Source organism: Rhinopithecus roxellana, chromosome 2, assembly GCF_007565055.1.
Source record: "Rhinopithecus roxellana isolate Shanxi Qingling chromosome 2, ASM756505v1, whole genome shotgun sequence".
NCBI classification, from domain to species: domain Eukaryota; kingdom Metazoa; phylum Chordata; class Mammalia; order Primates; family Cercopithecidae; genus Rhinopithecus; species Rhinopithecus roxellana.
This window is the reverse complement of record NC_044550.1, coordinates 80,856,861-80,880,235: the sequence shown is the minus strand read 5'-3', so window position 1 is coordinate 80,880,235 and position 23,375 is coordinate 80,856,861. Positions and strand designations below refer to the sequence as shown.

The window sequence follows — 23,375 nt, the reverse complement described above, 5'->3', positions numbered from 1 at the left end:
TAGTGTGTATCAATATTTCATTCCTTTTATAATGAATATTATTCCATTGTGTTGGTATATCCCATTTTGTTTATCCATCCATCATTTGATTAAAATTTGGGTTGGTATAACACATTTTGCTTATCCATCCATCATTTGATTAAAATTTGTGTTATTTCCACCTTTTGGCTATTGTGAATAGTGCTGCTGTAAATATTCCTGTACCAGTTTTGTTTGAAAGCATTTTTAATACTCAAAGATGTATAGGGGTAGAATTGCTGGGTCACAGTAATTTTATGTTTAACTTATTAAGAAACTGCTAAACTCTTTTCCACAGGAGCTGCACCTTTTCACCTTTTCACCAGGGCGTATGAGGTGCCAGTTTCTCCACAATCTTGCAGAAATTGTACTTTTTCATCTTTTTAATTATAGCCATTTCAGAGGGTATAAAAAGGTTTTTCACTGTGGTTTGTTGCATTTTCCTAATAACTAATGATGCTGAGAATCTTCTCATGTAGCTGTTGGTAATTTTCATTTTGCATATCTTTGGAGAAATGTTGGTTCTAGTCCTTCACCCATTTTTAAATTTATTTTTGTCTTCTTGTTGCTAAGTTGTAAGAGTTTCTTCTGTGTTCTGGATATAGAGTTTTATCAGATATACTATTTGTAAACATTTTCCTTCATTCTGTGGATTTTTGTTTTTACTTTTGGTAGTGTCCTTTGGTGCACAAATGTTTTTCATTTTCAAGTCCAATTTATTTTTTTCTTTTGTTGCTTACGCTTTTGATATCATATCTAAAAATAATTGCCAAATTTAAAGTCATAAAAATTTCTCCCTATGTGTTCTTCTAAGAGTTTTGTAGTTCTTCTCTTATGTTTAGATCTTTGGTTTATTATCAGTTAATTTTTCTATATGATGTATGATAAGAGTCCACCTTTGTTATTTTGCAGTTGCCCCAGCACTATTTGTTGAAGAGACTATCCTTTTCCCATTGAAGGGTCTTGACACCCTTCTTGAAAGTGAATTGGCCATGGATATATGAGTTTATTTCTGGAGTCTCAATTCTTTTTTTTTTTTTTTTTTTTTATTATACTTTAAGTTCTAGGGTACATGTGTATAACGTGCAGGTTTCTTACATATGTATATTTGTGCCATGTTGGTGTGCTGCATCCATCAACTCGTCAGCACCCATCAATTCATCATTTATATCATGTATAACTCCCCAATGCAATCCCTCCCCCCTCCCCCCTCCCTCCTCCCCATGATAGGCCCCAGTGCGTGATGTTCCCCTTCCCGAGTCCAAGTGATCTCATTGTTCAGTTCCCACCTATGAGTGAGAACATGCGGTGTTTGGTTTTCTCTTCTTGTGATAGTTTGCTAAGAATGATGGTTTCCAGCTGCATCCATGTCCCTACAAAGGACGCAAACTCATCCTTTTTTATGGCTGCATAGTATTCCATGGTGTATATGTGCCACATTTTCTTAATCCAGTCTGTCACAGATGGACATTTGGGTTGATTCCAAGTCTTTGCTATTGTGAATAGTGCCGCAATAAACATACGTGTACATGTGTCTTTGTAGTAGAATAATTTATAATCCTTTGGGTATATACCCAGTAGTGGGATGGCTGGGTCATATGGTACATCTAGTTCTAGATCCTTGAGGAATTGCCATACTGTTTTCCATAATGGTTGAACTAGTTTACAATCCCACCAACAGTGTAAAAGTGTTCCTATTTCTCCACATCCTCTCCAACACCTGTTGTTTCCTGACTTCTTAATGATTGCCATTCTAACTGGTGTGAGATGGTATCTCATTGTGGTTTTGATTTGCATTTCTCTGATGGCTAGTGATGATGAGCATTTTTTCATGTGTCTGTTGGCTGTATGAATATCTTCTTTTGAGAAATGTCTGTTCATATCCTTTGCCCACTTTTTGATGGGGTTGTTTGTTTTTTTCTTGTATATTTGTTTGAGTTCTTTGTAGATTCTGGATATTAGCCTTTTGTCAGATGAGTAGGTTGCAAAAATTTTCTCCCATTCTGTAGGATGCCTGTTCACTCTGATGGTAGTTTCTTTTGCTGTACAAAAGCTCTTTAGTTTAATTAGATCCCATTTGTCAATTTTTGCTTTTGCTGCCGTTGCTTTTGGTGTTTTAGACATGAAGTCCTTGCCCATCCCTATGTCCTGAATGGTACTACCTAGATTTTCTTCTAGGGTTTTTATGGTATTAGGTCTAACATTTAAGTCTCTAATCCATCTTGAATTAATCTTCGTATAAGGGGTAAGGAAAGGATCCAGTTTCAGCTTTCTACTTATGGCTAGCCAATTTTCCCAGCACCATTTATTAAATAGGGAATCCTTTCCCCATTTCTTGTTTCTCTCAGGTTTGTCAAAGATCAGATGGCTGTAGATGTGCGGTATTATTTCTGAGGACTCTGTTCTGTTCCATTGGTCTATATCTCTGTTTTGGTACCAGTACCATGCTGTTTTGGTTACTGTAGCCTTGTAGTATAGTTTGAAGTCAGGTAGCGTGATGCCTCCAGCTTTGTCCTTTTGACTTAGGATTGTCTTGGCAATGCGGGCTCTTTTTTGGTTCCATATGAACTTTAAAGCAGTTTTTTCCAATTCTGTGAAGAAACTCATTGGTAGCTTGATGGGGATGGCATTGAATCTATAAATAACCTTGGGGAGTATGGCCATTTTCACGATATTGATTCTTCCTATCCATGAGCATGGTATGTTCTTCCATTTGTTTGTGTCCTCTTTGATTTCACTGAGCAGTGGTTTGTAGTTCTCCTTGAAGAGGTCCTTTACATCCCTTGTAAGCTGGATTCCTAGGTATTTTATTCTCTTTGAAGCAATTGTGAATGGAAGTTCATTCCTGATTTGGCTCTCTGCTTGTCTGTTACTGGTGTATAAGAATGCTTGTGATTTTTGCACATTAATTTTGTATCCTGAGACTTTGCTGAAGTTGCTTATCAGCTTAAGGAGATTTTGGGCTGAGACGATGGGGTTTTCTAAATATACAATCATGTCATCTGCAAACAGGGACAATTTGACTTCTTCTTTTCCTAACTGAATACCCTTGATTTCTTTCTCTTGCCTGATTGCCCTAGCCAGAACTTCCAACACTATGTTGAATAGGAGTGGTGAGAGAGGGCATCCCTGTCTTGTGCCAGTTTTCAAAGGGAATTTTTCCAGTTTTTGCCCATTCAGTATGATATTAGCTGTGGGTTTGTCATAAATAGCTCTTATTATTTTGAGGTACGTTCCATCAATACCGAATTTATTGAGAGTTTTTAGCATGAAGGGCTGTTGAATTTTGTCAAAAGCCTTTTCTGCATCTATTGAGACAATCATGTGGTTCTTGTCTTTGGTTCTGTTTATATGCTGGATTACGTTTATTGATTTGCGAATGTTGAACCAGCCTTGCATCCCAGGGATGAAGCCCACTTGATCATGGTGGATAAGCTTTTTGATGTGCTGCTGAATCCGGTTTGCCAGTATTTTATTGAGAATTTTTGCATCAATGTTCATCAGGGATATTGGTCTAAAATTCTCTTTTTTTGTTGTGTCTCTGCCAGGCTTTGGTATCAGGATGATGTTGGCCTCATAAAATGAGTTAGGGAGGATTCCCTCTTTTTCTATTGATTGGAATAGTTTCAGAAGGAATGGTACCAGCTCCTCCTTGTACCTCTGGTAGAATTCAGCTGTGAATCCATCTGGTCCTGGACTTTTTTTGGTGGGTAGGCTATTAATTGTTGCCTCAATTTCAGAGCCTGCTATTGGTCTATTCAGGGATTCAACTTCTTCCTGGTTTAGCCTTGGGAGAGTGTAGGTGTCCAGGAAATTATCCATTTCTTCTAGATTTTCTAGTTGATTTGCGTAGAGGCGTTTATAGTATTCTCTGATGGTAGTTTGTATTTCTGTGGGGTTGGTGGTGATATCCCCTTTATCATTTTTTATTGCGTCTATTTGATTCCTCTCTCTTTTCTTCTTTATTAGCCTTGCTAGCGGTCTGTCAATTTTGTTGATCTTTTCAAAAAACCAACTCCTGGATTCATTGATTTTTTGGAGGGTTTTTTGTGTCTCTATCTCCTTCAGTTCGGCTCTGATCTTAGTTATTTCTTGCCTTCTGCTAGCTTTTGAATGTGTTTGCTCTTGCCTCTCTAATTCTTTTAATTGTGATGTTAGAGTGTCAATTTTAGATCTTTCCTGCTTTCTCTTGTGGGCATTTAGTGCTATAAATTTCCCTCTACACACTGCTTTAAATGTGTCCCAGAGATTCTGGTATGTTGTATCTTTGTTCTCATTGGTTTCAAAGAACATCTTTATTTCCGCTTTCATTTCGTTATGTACCCAGTAGTCATTCAGGAGCAGGTTGTTCAGTTTCCATGTAGTTGAGCGGTTTTGATTGAGTTTCTTAGTCCTGAGTTCTAGTTTGATTGCACTGTGGTCTGAGAGACAGTTTGTTATAATATCTGTTCTTTTACATTTGCTGAGGAGTGCTTTACTTCCAATTATGTGGTCAATTTTGGAATAAGTGCGATGTGGTGCTGAGAAGAATGTATATTCTGTTGATTTGGGGTGGAGAGTTCTATAGATGTCTATTAGGTCTGCTTGGTGCAGAGATGAGTTCAATTCCTGGATATCCTTGTTAACTTTCTGTCTCGTTGATCTGTCTAATGTTGACAGCGGAGTGTTGAAGTCTCCCATTATTATTGTATGGGAGTCTAAGTCTCTTTGTAAGTCTCTAAGGACTTGCTTTATGAATCTGGGTGCTCCTGTATTGGGTGCATATATATTTAGGAGAGTTAGCTCTTCCTGTTGAATTGATCCCTTTACCATTATGTAATGGCCTTCTTTGTCTCTTTTGATCTTTGATGGTTTAAAGTCTGTTTTATCAGAGACAAGGATTGCAACCCCTGCTTTTTTTTGTTCTCCATTTGCTTGGTAGATCTTCCTCCATCCCTTTATTTTGAGCCTATGTATGTCTCTGCATGTGAGATGGGTCTCCTGAATACAGCAGACTGATGGGTCTTGACTCTTTATCCAGTTTGCCAGTCTGTGTCTTTTAATTGGAGCATTTAGTCCATTAACATTTAAGGTTAATATTGTTATGTGTGAACATGATCCTGCCATTATGATATTAACTGGTTATTTTGCTCGTTAGTTGATGCAGTTTCTTCCTAGCCTCGATGGTCTTTACATTTTGGCATGTTTTTGCGATGGCTGGTACCGGTTGTTCCTTTCCATGTTTAGGGCTTCCTTCAGGGTCTCTTGTAAGGCAGGCCTGGTGGTGACAAAATCTCTAAGCATTTGCTTATCTGTAAAGGATTTTATTTATCCTTCACTGATGAAACTTAGTTTGGCTGGATATGAAATTCTGGGTTTAAAATTCTTTTCTTTAAGAACGTTGAATATTGGCCCCCACTCTCTTCTGGCTTGTAGAGTTTCTGCCGAGAGATCTGCTGTTAGTCTGATGGGCTTCCCTTTGTGGGTAACCCGACCTTTCTCTCTGGCTGCCCTTAAGATTTTTTCCTTCATTTCAACTTTGGTGAATCTGGCAATTATGTGTCTTGGAGTTGCTCTTCTGGAGGAGTATCTTTGTGGCGTTCTCTGTATTTCCTGAATTTGAATGTTGGCCTGCCCTACTAGGTTGGGGAAGTTCTCCTGGATGATATCCTGAAGAGTGTTTTCCAACTTGGTTCCATTTTCCCCCTCACTTTCAGGCACCCCAATCAGACGTAGATTTGGTCTTTTTACGTAATCCCATACTTCTTGCAGGCTTTGCTCATTTCTTTTTCTTCTTTTTTCTTTTGGTTTCTCTTCTCGCTTCATTTCATTCATTTGATCTTCAATCGCTGATACTCTTTCTTCCAGTTGATCGAGTCGGTTACTGAAGCTTGTGCATTTGTCACGTATTTCTCATGTCATGGTTTTCATCTCTGTCATTTCGTTTATGATCTTCTCTGCATTAATTAGTCTAGCTGTCAATTCTTCCACTCTTTTTTCAAGATTTTTAGTTTCTTTGCGCTGGGTACGTAATTCCTCCTTTAGCTCTGAGAAGTTTGATGGACTGAAGCCTTCTTCTCTCCTCTCGTCCAAGTCATTCTCTGACCAGCTTTGATCCGTTGCTGGCGATGGGCTGCGCTCCTTTGCAGGGGGAGATGTGCTCTTATTTTTTGAATTTCCAGCTTTTCTGCCCTGCTTCTTCCCCATCTTTGTGGTTTTATCTGTCTCTGGTCTTTGATGGTGGTGACGTACTGATGGGGTTTTGGTATAGGTGTCCTTCCTGTTTGATAGTTTTCCTTCTGACAGTCAGAGGGACTGTCTGTTGGTCTGTTGGAGATTGCTTGAGGTCCACTCCAGACCCTGTTTGCCTGGGTATCAGCAGCAGAGGTTGCCGAAGATAGAATATTCCTGAACAGCGAGTGTACCTGTCTGATTCTTCCTTTGGAAGTTTCCTCTCAGGGGTGTACTCCACCCTGTGAGGTGTGGGGTGTCAGACTGCCCCTAGTGGGGGATTTCTCCCAGCTAGGCTACTCAGGGGTCAGGGACACACCTGAGCAGGCAGTCTGTCCGTTCTCAGATCTCAACCTCCGCGTTGGGAGATCCACGGCTCTCCCCAAAGCTGTCAGACAGAGTCGTTCGCGTCTGCACCGGCTCCCGCTACTTCCCCTGTTGGTCTTCAGCTGTGCGCTGTCCCCAAAGGTGGAGACTACAGAGACAGGCAGGCTTCCTTGAGCTGCTGTGAGCTCCACCCAGTTCGAGCTTCCCAGCGGCTTTGTTTACCTACTTAAGCCTCAGCAATGGCGGGCGCCCCTCCCCCAGCCTCGCTGGTGCCTTGCGGATAGATCGCGGCAGACTGCTGTGTTAGCAGTGAGGGAGGCTTCGTGGGCGTGGGACCCTCCCGGCCAGGTGTGGGATATGTTCTCCTGGTGTGCCTGTATGCTTACAGCGCAGTATTGGGGTGGGAGTTACCCGATTTTCCAGGTGTTGTGTGTCTCAGTTCCCCTGGCTAGGAAAACGGATCCCCTTCCCCCTTGCGCTTCCAGGTGAGGCGATGCCTCGCCCTGCTTCAGCTCTCGCTGGTCAGGCTGCAGCAGCTGACCAGCACCGATTGTCCGGCACTCCCCAGTGAGATGACCCCAGTACCTCAGTTGAAAATGCAGAAATCACCGGTCTTCTGTGTCGCTCGCGCTGGGAATTGGAGACTGGAGCTGTTCCTATTCGGCCATCTTGCTCCGCCCCTATCCTGGAGTCTCAATTCTATCCTAAGAATGTGTCTGTTCTTGGAGCAAAATCACACAGTTTTTATTGCTGTTGCTTGGTTATAAGTTTTGAATTCATGAAGTGTGATTCACCGAACTTTGTTCTTCTTCAAGATTGTTTTGCCTATTAAGATCCCTAACAATTTCATAGAATTTTTAGGATTAGGTTTTCCATTCTTGCAAAAAACAAATTATGTGCATTTTAACTTAATTAATCTGTTCAACAACTCTATAAGGTAGAGACTAGCCCATTGTATAATGGTGGAACAAAAATATAGAGATTAAGTCAATTTTGCAAGGTCTCAGGCAGTTGCTAGAGGAATTAGAGTCTAGGCAGTTCCACTGCAGAATATGTGCACTTAGAGAATACGTTATGTTGCCTGTACTATACCTAGTGATGTTCCAGGATTGACTCCGTTACTCTTACAATATCGTCACTCAGTGTTCTGCTTGTGCTTTTACCAAGCTGAAGACCTTAATGAAGGTTGATGGTCTGTCTTCCTCATGTGGTGCAGCTAAGGAACTCTAACTGTTTGGCTATCATGTTAGCCTTTTGCTCCTTTTTATACAGGCTATGGAAAATGTTTTTAAATTCTGGAGGCCTCCTTTTGATGTTATCATTTATTTCCCAGTCATAATTATATTTTTAGAAACCAAAATAGAAGGAAATAATAAAAAACATAAAACATGAATAGTACAGCTATTTGAGGCAACTGAGAAAGTAGATCATGACACTGAAATTGCATTTTGCTAGGAAAAAGACCACAAAAGTTCTCCCCTTGCTACCTTTCCTGAACTATTCTGTTAGATTCAAACCTCAAAAACATTTTATCAGGAAATACAGAAATGTTCTTTCAAAATGAGTGTATGGGAATGTGGGAATGTGGGAATGCCTAATAAAATCTGTCCTCATTGGTTCGTTAGCAAAACATCATATAAATCAATAGCTTGTGATTGCAGGAAGATAAATTTCAGATCCTTTCTGTGTTTGTTTTTTGCTTTCTTGATGTACCACAATTGGAGAAAACTTAAAATTTCTCAGTGGTATTGTATTCTTGCCAATTTGTTATTTTGCTTTATATTTCTCGTTGCTATGTTATTGGGCCATAATGGTCCATAATTACTTAAGAACCATTGTGAAATACATTGCTTAATGACACAAGTAAATCTTTTTCATTGTTTGTAATGTTTTAGCTCTTAATTCTACTTTGCCTAAGATTAATGCTGTTATTCCTATTGAGTTTTATATGTATTTATTTATTTATTTTGAAGATGGAGTCTCATTCTGTTGCCCAGGCTGGAGTACAGTGGCACGATCTCGGCTCATTGCAACCTCCGCCTCCCGGGCTCAAGCAATTCTCCTGCCTCAGCCTCCCGAGTAGCTGGGATTACAGGTGCACAACGCCATGCCTGGTTACTTTTTTGTATTTTAGTAGAGACAGGGTTTCACCGTGTTGTCCAGGCTGGTTCCCAACTCCTGAGCTCAGGCAATCCACCTGCCTCGGCCTCCCAAAGTGTTGGGATTACAGGCGTGAGCCATTGCACCAGTCCTAACCTATCTCTTTTGACTCAATCTAAAAGTCTTTGTCTTTTAATACAAAACCATAATCCATATGCATTCACAACCGACATTTAGTATCTTATTTCTGTTATCTTATTTCATATTTTATTATATGATTCCTTGTTTCTGCTCTTTTGATATATATACTATGTTTTATTTGCCCTTATCTTCTTATGTGTTTCTAAAGGTATATAGTCTACTTGTAATTGTCCCATTAGCTAACTTTGTGTTTTTGAAAGCATTCTCTTTCAGAATTCCCATTTTAGTGGCGCAGCACACATAGAAAGTCTAAGTGCTTTCTGGAGCTAGATAAGCTGGATAAAGGTGCACATGAGCCACTGGTCAATGGCTTGTGCAGGCCGTGAGTGCATTTCAGGTATGTCATAGGCTATTGATTGCCTCAGTCCCTCTGGCAGCCAGGTATTCACATAGGGTATAACCTGGTTCATCAGGCTCAAAACATACTCAAGTATTATTGAGACATAGTCAATGTGCACTACCACTCACAGCACACACATTTGTCTGAAATAAAATTCCACAAAATAATACCTTCCCTTATTATGTGTGATATACTTTGATATATTCTCTTCTATTTTATACAACTTAATGTTTTTTTAGAGACAAGATTTTTCTCTGACCTAAGCTGGACTGCAGCGGCACAGTCATAGCTTACTTCAGACTTGAACTGCTGGATTCAAGTGATTCCCCAGCTTCTGCCTCTCTAGTAGCTGAGACTTCAGGTGCGCACAACCGCACCTGACTAACTTTTTTGTTATTTAATTTGTAAATACGGAGTCTTGCTATGTTGCCCAGGCTGGTCTCGAGCTCCTGGCCTCAAGTGATCCTCCTGCCTTGGCCTCCCAAAGCACTGGGATTACAGGCATGAGCCACCACACCCAAACTACAACATAAATTTTTAGTGCCAGTGACAACCCACTGGACTGATTTCATAGCCCATTAGTAGAGGAATGCACCATCTTGACTGCATGTTGGAATTGTCTCAGAGAATCTATGTAGCACTGATGACTGGGTTTCACATCCAGAGATTCTAATTATGCTAATACATGGGCCAAGCAAACTATAGCCTGTGAATGGCCGAGCCCCTAGTTTTGTACACCTTACAAGTTAAGAATGATTTTTACTTTTTTTAGTGCTTAAAAAAATCAAAATAGGCTGGTCGTGGTGGCTCAAGCCTGGAATCCCATCACTTCGGGAGGCCGAGGCAGGTGGATCACGAGGTCAGGAGAGTTTCTTCTGTGTTCAGGAGACCATCCTGGCTAACACAGTGAAACCCCATCTCTACTAAAAATACAAAAAATTAGCTGGGCATGGTGGCAGGCACCTGTAGTCCCAGCTACTTGGGAGACTGAGGCAGGAGAATGGCGTGAACCCGGGAGGCAGAGCTTGCAGTGAGCAGAGGTCGCGCCACTGCACTCCAGCCTGGGCAACAGTGCAAGACTCTGTCTCAAAAAAATACAAAAGAAAAAATTCAAAATAATAATAATAATAATAATATGGGAATATTTTATGAAATTCAAATTCTACTGTCCACAAATCATTATTGGAACACAGTCATACTCATGTATTCATGCTTTGGTTTACATATTGTCTGTGGCTGCTTTTGCACAGTGACAGAGCTGAATATTTATAATAGATGGTCCACAAAGCCTAAAGCAGTTATGGCCCACAAATCCTAAAGTAGTTACTCTCTCACATTACACAGGAAGTTTACTAACACTTGTGCTAAGGGATCCCCACAGACATTTTGAAAAACTTAAGTTTTAGACTAAAGATTTCCAATCTAAATTCCTGTGGAGCTTTCTGAAGCTGCCAGGTGGAGATGGGCACAGGATGTGAGGCTCCAGGCCAAACACTCAGACTGGCTTCCACCAAGCAGTTCAACTCTGTCTGTTTCACACACTGATGAGCTTATCCTTGGAAAGTGATTAAAGTAAAATTAAATACAATGTGAGGAAGGAAGTGAGGGGGACTGTGGCTCTAAAACATAACCCTAAGAAACACCAACATTTAAGATGGCAAATGATGTTATTTCTAAAGTCATTCAGGCTAATATCCCATACTGTAGCTGTTCACATTATAGATAAAGGTGACACTAGAAACATAGAAAATGTAAGAATGGACCTCAAAACTCAGGAAAATGAAGTTTACATGTATTAATCATATTACCAACTGGAGCAGTTGTTCTCACTGCTGGCCGCACATCAGAATCCAATGCGTGGATACCACAGATGATTCTACCATGCAGTCAAGGATGAGAACGAACTAGTTTCATTTCTGCAGTTTTTTATTATTCAACCAGTGAAAGGAAGTACCAGTGGTGTGAGAACTTTTGGATAAGGTTTTTGTTTTTAATTAAAATTATTTTCATCCCGCCCAACTTCCTTAAGCCCAAAGTTAATGTATGTGAAGGTCAGCTACAGAAATACCAATATCTTAGACTAAAGTAGACACAGGTAAAGTATGTGAAACCCCCTTTTGTTCTGAGGATTCTTTAGTAGGCAGGAGTGACCAGATTGGAATATGCTTGGCTGGAAAAATTAAGATTCAAGTTAACAAACTGTTAATAACCAGAACCATCTGCTCTTCCGTAATGTGGATTTGCCACTGCAGGTCACCCTACAATGCTATGTTAGAGGTACAACACTCCTACCCTCAGGCTATGAACAAGGTGAATTATTATTTTTATAGATCTTCATTTAGCCCTGATTTGTTGAAGTGAAGGCTTGCTTGAGAGTTAGTTGCATCATAATTTGGTGAGAATTTAATCTCTCAATGACACTTATTTGATTCTCTCATTCTCTTTCTGCTACCTAGATCACAGTAGACCTTGGCAGACAGTTCTGTAGTTACACAGGTCTGAATTCAAAATCCAGGTCTGCCACTTAGCGGCTGTGTGAACTTGGGCAAGTTAGGCAATGTTTCTGATGTTTTTTTGTTCCTCCTCCACAAAGAATAATTAATATATAACAATAAGGTCTCAGCTAGTTGTTTTAAAAATGGTTAGAGAGATGTGTGGAATGAAGTAAGTGTACAGTAAGTGTTAACTACAAATATTTTTATCTTAGACATACAGATTTCCATGATTCATGAATGGTGAAGCATTTTAGAAGACATCTATTCCAGGCCGGGCATGGCAGTGAGCACCTATAGTCCCAGTTGCTCAAGAGAATGAGGCAGGAGAATTGCTTGAGCCTAGGAGTTTGAGGCTAGTATGGGCAATATGGTGAGACCCTATCTCAAGAAAAATGCAAAACTTTTTTTAAAGTTTAAAAAGAGAAACATCTGTTCCAATACTCTTATCTTAGAGGCCAGAAAACTGAGGCTCAGATAATTTCAAAGACTTGTACAGATCCCCCAACCATTTGGTGGCAAAGCCAGGAATAGAACTCTGCTCTCATTTCCCAGTGGGACAGTGGACAGAAATTCATCTTGCTTTCCATCTGTCCAGGCTGAAGAATGTGCACTGGCCGGGATGACAGAGTGACTGATTTTTTTCTCCACCTCTGCTGTCTCAGCAATGGTTTGGTACAGTGTGGATGACCAGAAGCTGGATAGTACAGAGCCAGGCTAAAAAGTCCAGGCTTCCTGAAGGGAAGCTGCAGCCTCCTAGGCCACAACACCTTTGAGACAGAATAGATAAAGCACCCTTCTCTACCAAGTTAGGAAAGGAAGAAGTGTGACCAATTAGCTGCATGGGGACTGCCAAAGCACGCCAGTCTGAAGATGAGCAGACACTGGGTCATTCCATTTGGCACCGAGCACACTAACTGTACCAGTTAATAGGCCATGCTTTTCTCCAGAGCCATTGGCTGAAGAGTTCAAACAAAAAGTATTGAGAATAGACTATCCAAAACGGTAGGGTCAGATGCTATCACACAAAGCACTTTATCCTTAAGTTCAATTTTTCTAAATTGTAGTTGGCTGCTTTGGCTTAATAAAAACCTTCCAAAAAAGGAAAATGAATGGCCACAGACAGTATGGGTGTCTAACTATATTATCACAGCTTGACCAAGATTGAACTTGTCAATCCTTTGGTTCAAGAGCAAAACAAAATTGTTCCCTTAAAATATCGCTTCGTGGGAACCGTCTTCTTCAAACATCTTTTAGCACAGGCAAGATTCCCATTCATACATTCATTCTGTCCAAGACAGTGAGATCTGGCAGAAAAGGCATTGAGTTGGAAGTCAATGGATATGAGTTTTTGTCCCAGTTTTACCACAAATTAGCTGAGCATAACTTCTACAGATGCATTTATCAAGCAGTTTTCATGGTCATTGCAATGGCAAAAAACTGTAGCATTTAGAAAATTTAGTTTTCAGACTTGTAAACTATTTAAGGCATTGCATATGAAGGGTGTGTCCTTGTAAGAGTTTGCTTATGCAAGATAAGGATTCTTTCAGCTGCAAGTCAGGAGGGAACCAAAACTCAAAGCAGCAGCTGCATGAACTGACTTTATCACATCTTGACAAGAGCTCAGCCACTGGAAGTTTTGGCATACAGAAAAACTCAAGGGTACTTGTACAATGTCACATTTTATTTTTATTGTGTCTAATAGCATTCCATGTTAGAAATGTCATTTATTTGGAAAAGCTGAGTGTTTTGATGGATAAAGCATAAAGCAGAGAGCTAGGAAGCTGGCTATTTCCAGTTGTATTCCTAACATGTCTTGGGCCCCCACGTCACCCCACCTCCTTGGTACAATGGGAGCAGTGACAGAAGTCCATGCTCTGTAACATATCCAATGTTATACAAGTATAAGCTGTGAGATGATCCAAACACAAATTTTGCGTATTTCATTTTCTAGAAAGTATATCAATTCATTCCACCTTTCTCAAACCTAAATTATACAATTCAATTCAGGTCACACAGACTTACTTTGTACTAAGTACCATAGCAAATGGCATTTCAGTGCCTGAAAACTGAAAAACATTTGAAGTAGGAGTTTGAGGCCTTGCTAATATGACAAAACATACTATTATATTTTATTTTGCACTAATTTGCCACTTAAACATTAAACTTATCAATCTGAGAGATTTGCGAACACTTGCCTGCTAGGTGCCCTAAGCCTCCACATCAATGCACATTATACTCCCTTTTCTCCATATGTTAGCCCATGCTATTTCTTTATCCCTCCTCCTCTGCATCTTCACCTAAAACTCTGCCCATCCTTCAGGGTTCATCCAGTGATTCATTTGCAAGTAGGCATGGAGTTAGGTCTTGACAGCATGTTTTTCAGAGGCCCATGCAGCTAAGAAAATGTGCAGTACTGGCACAAGGTCTGTCCATTCCTGGGTAGCCAGATGCTGGACACATCTTTCCTAACACCACAAGGTAAATATGCTTCACTTGGAGAGAGAGCTGAAATTTTTCAGGTATAGACTGGATATGTTCCTGCCAGAAGATGTGAAGGGATTAAGAAATTGACTCTCATCCCAGTATTGCTAGAGCAAAACACAGTTTCTCTCAGTGGCTACAGTATAAGGACAGTGAGGGCTAACAGATATAATCTAAGTAATATAATAAATTAGTGTGGAAAAAATCATCAAAATGAAGACTACATGGTTTTTTATTAAAATTCTAGCTTTTAGGGTATCCAGGGAGCTCAGGAATTTAGTTGTCCTTTGTTGTATGTACAATGTGCCCCAATGCTTGCTGACGAATGTAATAAAACATTAGAGAAATCTCACCAGATCTCAACCAGGCAGTGAGATCTGGAAAGTGAGAATAATATTGGGGGTCAGCAGAATTAAGTCTCAGTTCTGTCTCTTACCAGATATGCTAATCTGAGCTAGTCATTTAATTTTTGTGAGACCAAATGTCTTATCTGTAAAGTCGGCAAGTTGGATTAGATGTTCTACAAGTGGTTTTCTAGCTTAAATGTACCTGAACTCAACAGGACAATACTTAAACTGGCCTTTAATCTAGGAATGACACAAGTAGATTTTTGAAAGCTAATTTAGCTATAGAAAGCTGAGAGCTCCAAAGGCAAAGAGATAAAAATAACTGGAGAGCCATCTCTGAATCCAGTCCCTAAGCTGTTTTGGCAAACTAAAGTTTGCTGTTCAATGGTTACGAGTTTGCTTAAACGCTTTCTACCCAATTTACTGAACTAAATATGCTATAGTAAAAAGTCCTATTCAAACACCATCTTCTTGCAGATATTTTGCAGGTTTTCAGAATTGAATATGTCCACAGATGCCTATTAGCTGGTTAGGGTCTTAGGAATCTAGGAGAGCCAAGTAGTTGTGCAAGCTGTTGCTATCAAGTGTAGTTTTAAACATTCTTGGTGACGTTAAGGGATCATATTGTGGAAATTTGGTTTCCTTACCTTGAATTTTGAATGAAGCTTTAGCATTTGAGGATGTTTCTTTTGTTTCTCCTTCCAGGTAAGTGATTTTTTTTTTCAACCAGATGCTGGTTTATTTAATTTGAAGCTATTGATGAAATTCTTTAAAATGCCCCCATGTGATTCTACTCTGGAATAACTAACAAATTATTTAAAAGTTAATACTAGAAAATATGAAAACTCATTTTTATAGGAATTATTGTTCTTTCAAGATGACACTGTTTTGTAAACGATAGACTTCCAATAACATGCCTCTGTGCCTTCCCCTTACCACTAAGCAAGCATGGGTATTAATTTCTATTGAAAGGCTTATGTTATCTTTTTTCCAGAAATGGAAGAAAAATGAACTATTAAAAAGGTCATTTTATAGGTCAGCTACCATTATTAGATTGTTGAGAAAATGATATTAAAAAAACAATTTTTATCAAATTATCTTTAGGGCATTTATATGTTTATTTTCTTACTGTGTTGATTTAAGTGACTATGAGAAGTTATATCAGAGCAACTGATTCTGGAGAATTAAAGCGAGTATTCTAAGAACATAAGTGGCAACTTTCAGTCTCAAATCAATTTGGCCACCAATCAGTTTTTGTAAGGGTACAAATAGGACATACCATGCTCAGATGGGACGTGGATAAAGTGTATACAATTTTACATTGAGGAAAGTGTGTCAATGTGTTACCTTCAATGTTAGAAATTCCCAAGTTCTGACAGTAGTTCAGAGCCTTGTTAAAAGCCAGAGTGGAGGCATATAGATCCAGCTGGAAAGAGAGGCATTATGGTCTAACTTAGGACAAATTTTAAAGCCAGTGTTAGGATCTGAGTCCAGCTTTGTAAACTTGAGTACAGTATTTGATCTCTGGGGTTTCAGCCTTGACTTCAGAACAAAATTTCCACCAAGTGCTCTTTTCTTTTACCGTGAGGAGTGGCTGTTGAAGAAGAAAGAAGTCTACCTATTTGCTAGAGTGTTAAAATTGTTTTCATTAAGCTCAAAACTTATGTAAATAAGCTCTCTCTCCCTAAGCATGTTTTCATTTTTATAAAAAAGTTACATATACTTTGCTTATCAATTTAAAATACTTTTCACCTTCTCTGACTTCATTTACAATTAAAATAATTAAAGTGCCAATTTTAAGAAATGTTAGCTCCCATTGTTGGTTCTTTGCCATATTCTTTTTATAACCTGCTATAATTTTCTGCCCCCTTTAAAGCCTCAGGCTACAGACCTTCTCCACCAAAGGAATGTTAAGAAGTGATAAGGGCCTTCTGTGAGCAGGAGTGGCTTGTTTGCAAAGGGATTGCTTATCTTGGCCACTCTTGAACACAAGATGGGACCCTCTACTGCAAAGCTCCGGCATGTTTTTTTCCCCCAAGTCATCCTCCATACTACTGACAGTGATTTTCCCTAAGTAAAAAACTGCTTCAAACCCTTCATTGTCTTTCCACTGCCTTAAAGATAAAGTCCAAATTCTAGAGAGTGACTCACAACATTTGGTGCCTCACCACCTCTTCAGCCTCTCATTTGCTGTTCACTCATTTCTCTATTCATCTCCTTCTCATACCTTGTGCTGCAGCCACATAGATAACCTGCAGTCTTTCTAACTTGCAATGATGTCTCAAATTCCAAGGCATTGCTGGTACCACACAGCATGCCTGGTAAAATCCTAGACTTCTTTCAAGATAAATTCAAAAACACCTCCATGAGGTCTTTCTACCTCTCCAAGTAGAATTGACCACTGTCTCCTTTGTGCCCCCACTTCCACCACCATCCTAAAATACTTATTATACTTAGATTAATAATTGTCACTTTTACTGTACTGGAATTTCCCTGAAAGGAAAAGCCATGAAGTACTTATCATTATATTCTTAGTACATAGTCCACAGCACATACCCCTCACCCCAAAAAAAAACCTTTTGTAAATAATTGAATAAATTAATAAACACACAAGGCCCCCAGTAAACATCAAGGCCTAAGGAATGCATATCTGGATTCTAAACAATCATAAGGTTTTACAACACCATGTTAAGCACCAGGGACTTCAGAGAGCTTTTAGTCTAAATCTTATTAGAGAGGCCAACAAAGACCTCCCAAAGGAAGTGGCATTGAACTGAGACTTGACAAGTCAGTACTTAGGCAAGATAGGGAAGGAAATATTTCAGATGAAGGGAGGACCTGGCACAAGGTTTAGGACATGGAAAAGGTTATGGTGCATTCATAGAGTGAAGAGATATGCAGAATGGCTGGAGCCCCAAGAGGGAAGGGAAGGGTGAAGCTATAAAGATGGGAGGCAAGCAGGACTGGACCATGCAGAGTCTTAGAGGTGTTCACAAAGAAAATTGCAGCACCCTTCCATAGACTGAACATACCTCTCTACCTGAACCCCTGGAATTCTGACTCAGGCAGTTCCTAACATCCTGCTGAACAGTTGAGAAACTTGTACTCATAGTCAAAACTACTAGATGGCATTTACAGACTAAGTTTTGTGTAATTTTTTTTTTTTACTTTTTTTTTCTTCTTTTAGCAAAAGTATGCTTGCTATTGAAATGTTGAAAATATTTTGTTGATCTTAAAATGATGCTTATTTTTCCAGATGCTTGCATTCATTCTGCATGTGCTGTTTTGTCATTTGGTTTGTTTAATTTATTATGTTCACATTCAGATGCAATCTGAAAACCCATTGTGTTAGTTTGTTTTCACACTGCTATAAAGAAATAACTGAGACTGGGTAATTTATAAAGAAAAGAGGTTTAATTGCCTCGTGGTTCTGCAGGCTATACAAGCAGCATAGTGCTTCTGCTTCTGGGGAGGCCTCAGGAAACAATCATGGCAAAAGGGAAAGTAGTCATGTCTTACATGGTTGGAACAAGAGCAAGAGAAAGAGTAGGGAGAGAGAGAGTTGGAGCAAGAGCAAGAACAAGAGAGAGTGGGGAGGTGCCACACACTTTTAAACAACCAGATCTCATGAGAAATCACTATCTCCACGACAGCATCAAAGGGGATGGTGTTAAGCAACGAGAAACCAGCCCCATGATCCAATTACCTACCTCCAACATTGGGGATTACATTTCCACATGAGATTTGGATGATGACACAGATCCAAACCATACCACTCACCTAATTCTTTCTCTGTAAGAATTTCACCAAGCATTTATAACAATTAACATTTCATTTAACATCTTTTATGAACAAAGCACAATTCTCGTGCTGAGAAGATTCAAAATAATGGGATATTGAAGTATTAAGAACAAGTTTTATGTTTCAGAAGAGCCCATTCGGTATCCACAGGGATAAGAAATGTGCACCCTAAATGTAAGTGGATTACACCGAACTGAAAAGGGTAAAGAAGGAGTGGAGGATTAAAGGGAGAAGTGTGGAGAGGACGAAAGTTAGAAATGGAAGTGACGAGCACACCTGAGTGAAGGATGAGAGCCCTAGTTGCCTTTTCCAGTTGTATTCCCGTGCAGCTGAGCCAAAGGCTGATCTCAAGTTTATTGTTACATGCCCATTTAAGGCTTCTGGCCATTAACACTTTTGATTTATTTGGCTTGTTATTTTATTACATAGCTAAACCTATTTTACTCAGATTGTATGCCTTTTCAAAAATACAATAGATGGTCCATATTCCATTATCTAGGAATAAGCTGAAGCTCATATCTAACATTTATTAAGAGAGATGGATTATTTTTGTTCATTAATTATCTTTGTAAATAATTTTTACATACTTTCATTGACTCATAAAGATGTTTCTTTCTATAATTTTAATCTTAATATTTGTTGAACTTCAAAATCCCTATCACCAAGTTATTGTTTAAAAGCATTGTTTTTTATGTTATCTTAAAAGCCATTATGCCTGAGTGCTGAACAACTTAGAAACATTCAGTAATTGTTTTGCATGCTATTTAGTGAATTCATATGGCAATCAGTTTATACACACATGATGGAATCAGGGGGCAGGCCAAGTTAAAGAGCAAGGCCAGGAAAGGACTTAAAAGAGAGGAGAAAACATAGACAGTTTGGGAACAATAGATCATGTCTTCTCCATGATTTGGGGGTAAATTGATTACCTATCAGTTTAACTGATAAACAGAGGCAGGTTTTAGAAGTCTTCCCTCTGGTAGACTAATGAGAGGTGTCAAAGAAAATGTTTTCTGTTGTTTGTGGGTTCTCCAGGAAACTTTGAGCATTCAGCTGAGAGGCCAAGTTGGCTGCCCCTGAGAAGAAGCCCTTCCACCTCTACTCCATTGCACTTGGGTGCCATTCCCCTCATTTGAATGTCTCAAAGAGATGAGCAAAGGTACATCTACAAAGTTCAGGGTCCTGACATTTATCATGATGATTTGTAACTCTGAGAAGAGTGAAAAATACATGAATGCACAGAATAGCAGATTGAAATATAAACCACAGAACACTCATACAATAGAATACTATGCAGTCATTAAAAATCTTCTCATAGAAGAATATTTGACAGAATAGGGGTATCTGTGGCATATTAAGTAGAAAGTCATACTTGTAAACATTATATACATATTCATGTATATTTAAACACGATGATCCCAGATTTAGATATAACAACTAAAAGTTCAGATGGCTATATATCAAAATGTGTCAAATGTTCAACCTTGCATAGGCTGACTGTAGATGAATTTTATATTATTCTTTGTGTTTTCTTGTAGTTCCAAATTTTCTTTATTGATTCTATATTACTTTTGCAATTTAAAGAATCTAATTTATAAAATGTTATAAAATAACTTATAAATTTGAAATGTATTGCATTTAAGAATAAAACGTGTTTAATTACAAAAATAATTCACAATTTATCTAATGAGATTTTAAAAGGATGTATGTGAGTCTACATTCTGATTTCATGTTTGTGTGCATGTTTTTATATTAGAGAGCAGCAGTGACCTAGAATTCATTCCATTGCCTGGTTATCTGACTCTTTGGTCAGTATCTTAGGCTGGAGCCAGCATTGCCTATAATTCCATCACAACTCTGAGCATCCACTTTCGAAAGAAGGGAAAAAAAAAGCGTGGGAGGGGAAACTTAGAATTGACTCAACCTCTATTGAACTATCAGAACATTAAATGCAATGTGTTTTATTATCAATTTTTACTGAAGAAGTAAGATTGTCCCTAGCAGATGGAGACACTGAGACATGGGATAGAACTTTTGTTCTATATAATTATTACGTGCTTCCACCTTTCTTAGCATAGACAGTTTTCCAAATGCAGCTTCAAGTTACCCCTTTATAAGCATCATAACAATAATACCCAACGTATATGTAATTCTCTTTATGTGCAACTACTATACTAACACAAACACATACACATCACATACAAAGACACCACATATGCACACTTGCCACATACACACACATACACATCACATACACACACATACCACACACACACCACATATGCACACATACAACATACACACACATACACACATACACACACATACCACATATGCACACATACTACATACACACACATCACATACACACACACCACATATGCACACATACACATCACATACACACACAACATATACACACAAATACCACATGCACACACGTACACATCACATACACACACATACCACATATGCACAAATACCACATATGCATACACACACCACACACACATACCATATACGCACACATACACATCACATACACATACCACATATGCACATATACCACATACGCACACATATCACATACACACACACCAAATACACACACATACCACATATGCATACATACACATCACATACACACACACCATATATGCACACATACCACATACGCACACATACCACACACGCACATGTACACATCACATACGCACACATAACATCACACACGCACACGTACCACATATGCACACATACCACAAATGCACACATACACATCACATACACACACACCACACACACACCACATACACACACATAAACATCACATACACATCACATACACACCACATACACACAAATACCAAATACACACACATACACATCACATACGCACACACCACACACACACCACATACGCACACATACACATCACATATGCACACATACCACATACGCACACATACACATCACATACACACATACCACATATGCACATGTACACATCACATACGCACACATACACATCACACATGCATACATACCACATACGCACACATACCACTTACACACACGTACACATCACATACATACACACCACACACATACCACATACGCACACATACACATCACATACACACGTATACCACATATGCACACATACCACATATGCACGCATATACACACACACCAAATACGCACACATACCACATACGCACACATACACTTCACATACACACATACCACATATGCACACAAACACATCATATACACACCATACACACACACACCACATAAGCACACATACACATCACATACATACACATACCAAATACACACATGTACACATCACATATGCACACATACACATCACACATGCACACATACCACATATGCACACATACACATCACATACACACATACCACATACACACACATACACATCACATACACATACACCACACAGGCACACATACCACATACGCACACATACACATCAGATACACACACACCACACACACACACATGACTGCATACACACACATACTCATTACATACACACACACACCACGTACACACACATACACATCACATACACATACATACCACATATGCACACATACGCATCACATACACCACATATGCACACATACACATCACATACATACACATACCACATATGCACACATGCCACATACACTCACATACACATCACACACACACACCACATATGCACAAATACCACATACACACACGTACACATCACATACGCACACATACCACATATGCACACATACACATCACATACACACACATACACACCACATACGCACACATACACATCACATACGCACACACCACACACACACATACACATCACATACACACACATACCACATATGCACACATGCCACATACACACACATACACACCACATATGCACAAATACCACATACACATACACATCACATACGCACACATACACATCACAGATGCACACATACCACATATGCACACATACACATCACATACGCACACATACACATCACATACGCACACATACACATCACATATGCACACACCACACAGGCACACATACACATACCACATATGCACACATACCAGATACGCACACATACACATCACACACACACACGCCACATACACACAAATACCACATACACACCCACCACATATGCACACATACCACATACGCACACATACACATCACATACACGCACATACCACATATGCACACATACCACATACGCACACATACACATCACATACACACACACCATATATGCACACATACCACGTACGCATACATGCACATCACGTATGCACACATACACATCACATACACACACATACCATATACGCACACATACCACATATGCACACATACCACATATGCACACATACCACATATGCACACATACCATATATACACACATACACATCACATACACACACATACCACATATGCACACATACCACATACGCCCACCATGTACGCACACATACCACATATGCACACATGCACATCACATACACACACACCACATATGCACACATACCACATACACACACATACCACATACACACACATATTTAAACTAATTTCGTTCTCACAATGACATTTCAAGGCAGGAATTATTGTACAGAGGAGAAAACCAAGGTACACTTTATTTATCTGTAAACCTCTGCTATGCAGAAATTCAGGAGGAGCTTCCGGACCCTTAATTTTAAAATAAGACCAATAATACAATACTTACCACATAGCAATTCTCTAAAGATTATGTAAGATGTATACAAAAGCGCTTAGCTCAGGCACTGGAGGGATGTGAGAGAAATCTGTCCTTCGCGGTATGCTTTATGGTCCGCTCAGTCACCTCATTCTTAATCCCTTTCTCAACTTCTATTTTATACAGAAATTGTGAGCATATCAGCATCAAGTACCACTGTTCCGGAAATGCACACTTCCACCTCTTCTTTGGTCCCAGGGAGTTATGTCTCATCACGGCCAAATGGTTTGTTTTTATTTTTTAT

The 23,375-nt window shown here is 39.3% G+C and overlaps 1 protein-coding gene across 6 annotated transcripts in view; it reads left to right on the top strand.

Moving 5' to 3' along the window:
- Positions 1-23,375, top strand: part of GYPA (glycophorin A (MNS blood group)) — a 47,087-nt gene that overhangs the window by 5,058 nt on the left and 18,654 nt on the right. For 3 of the 6 annotated variants that reach the window (XR_004055470.1, XM_030925351.1, XM_030925369.1), the window contains exons 2-3: positions 9,057-9,193; positions 23,258-23,356. Coding sequence is in view for 5 of the 6 variants with exons in the window: in XM_030925351.1 (XP_030781211.1) it covers positions 9,148-9,193; positions 23,258-23,356 (145 nt within the window). In the remaining variant the exon portion in view is untranslated. Of the gene's footprint in view, positions 1-9,056; positions 9,194-19,355; positions 19,480-23,257; positions 23,357-23,375 lie in introns of all 6 variants that reach the window. The other 3 variants (XM_010370544.2, XM_030925374.1, XM_030925367.1) reach the window with 2 other exon arrangements.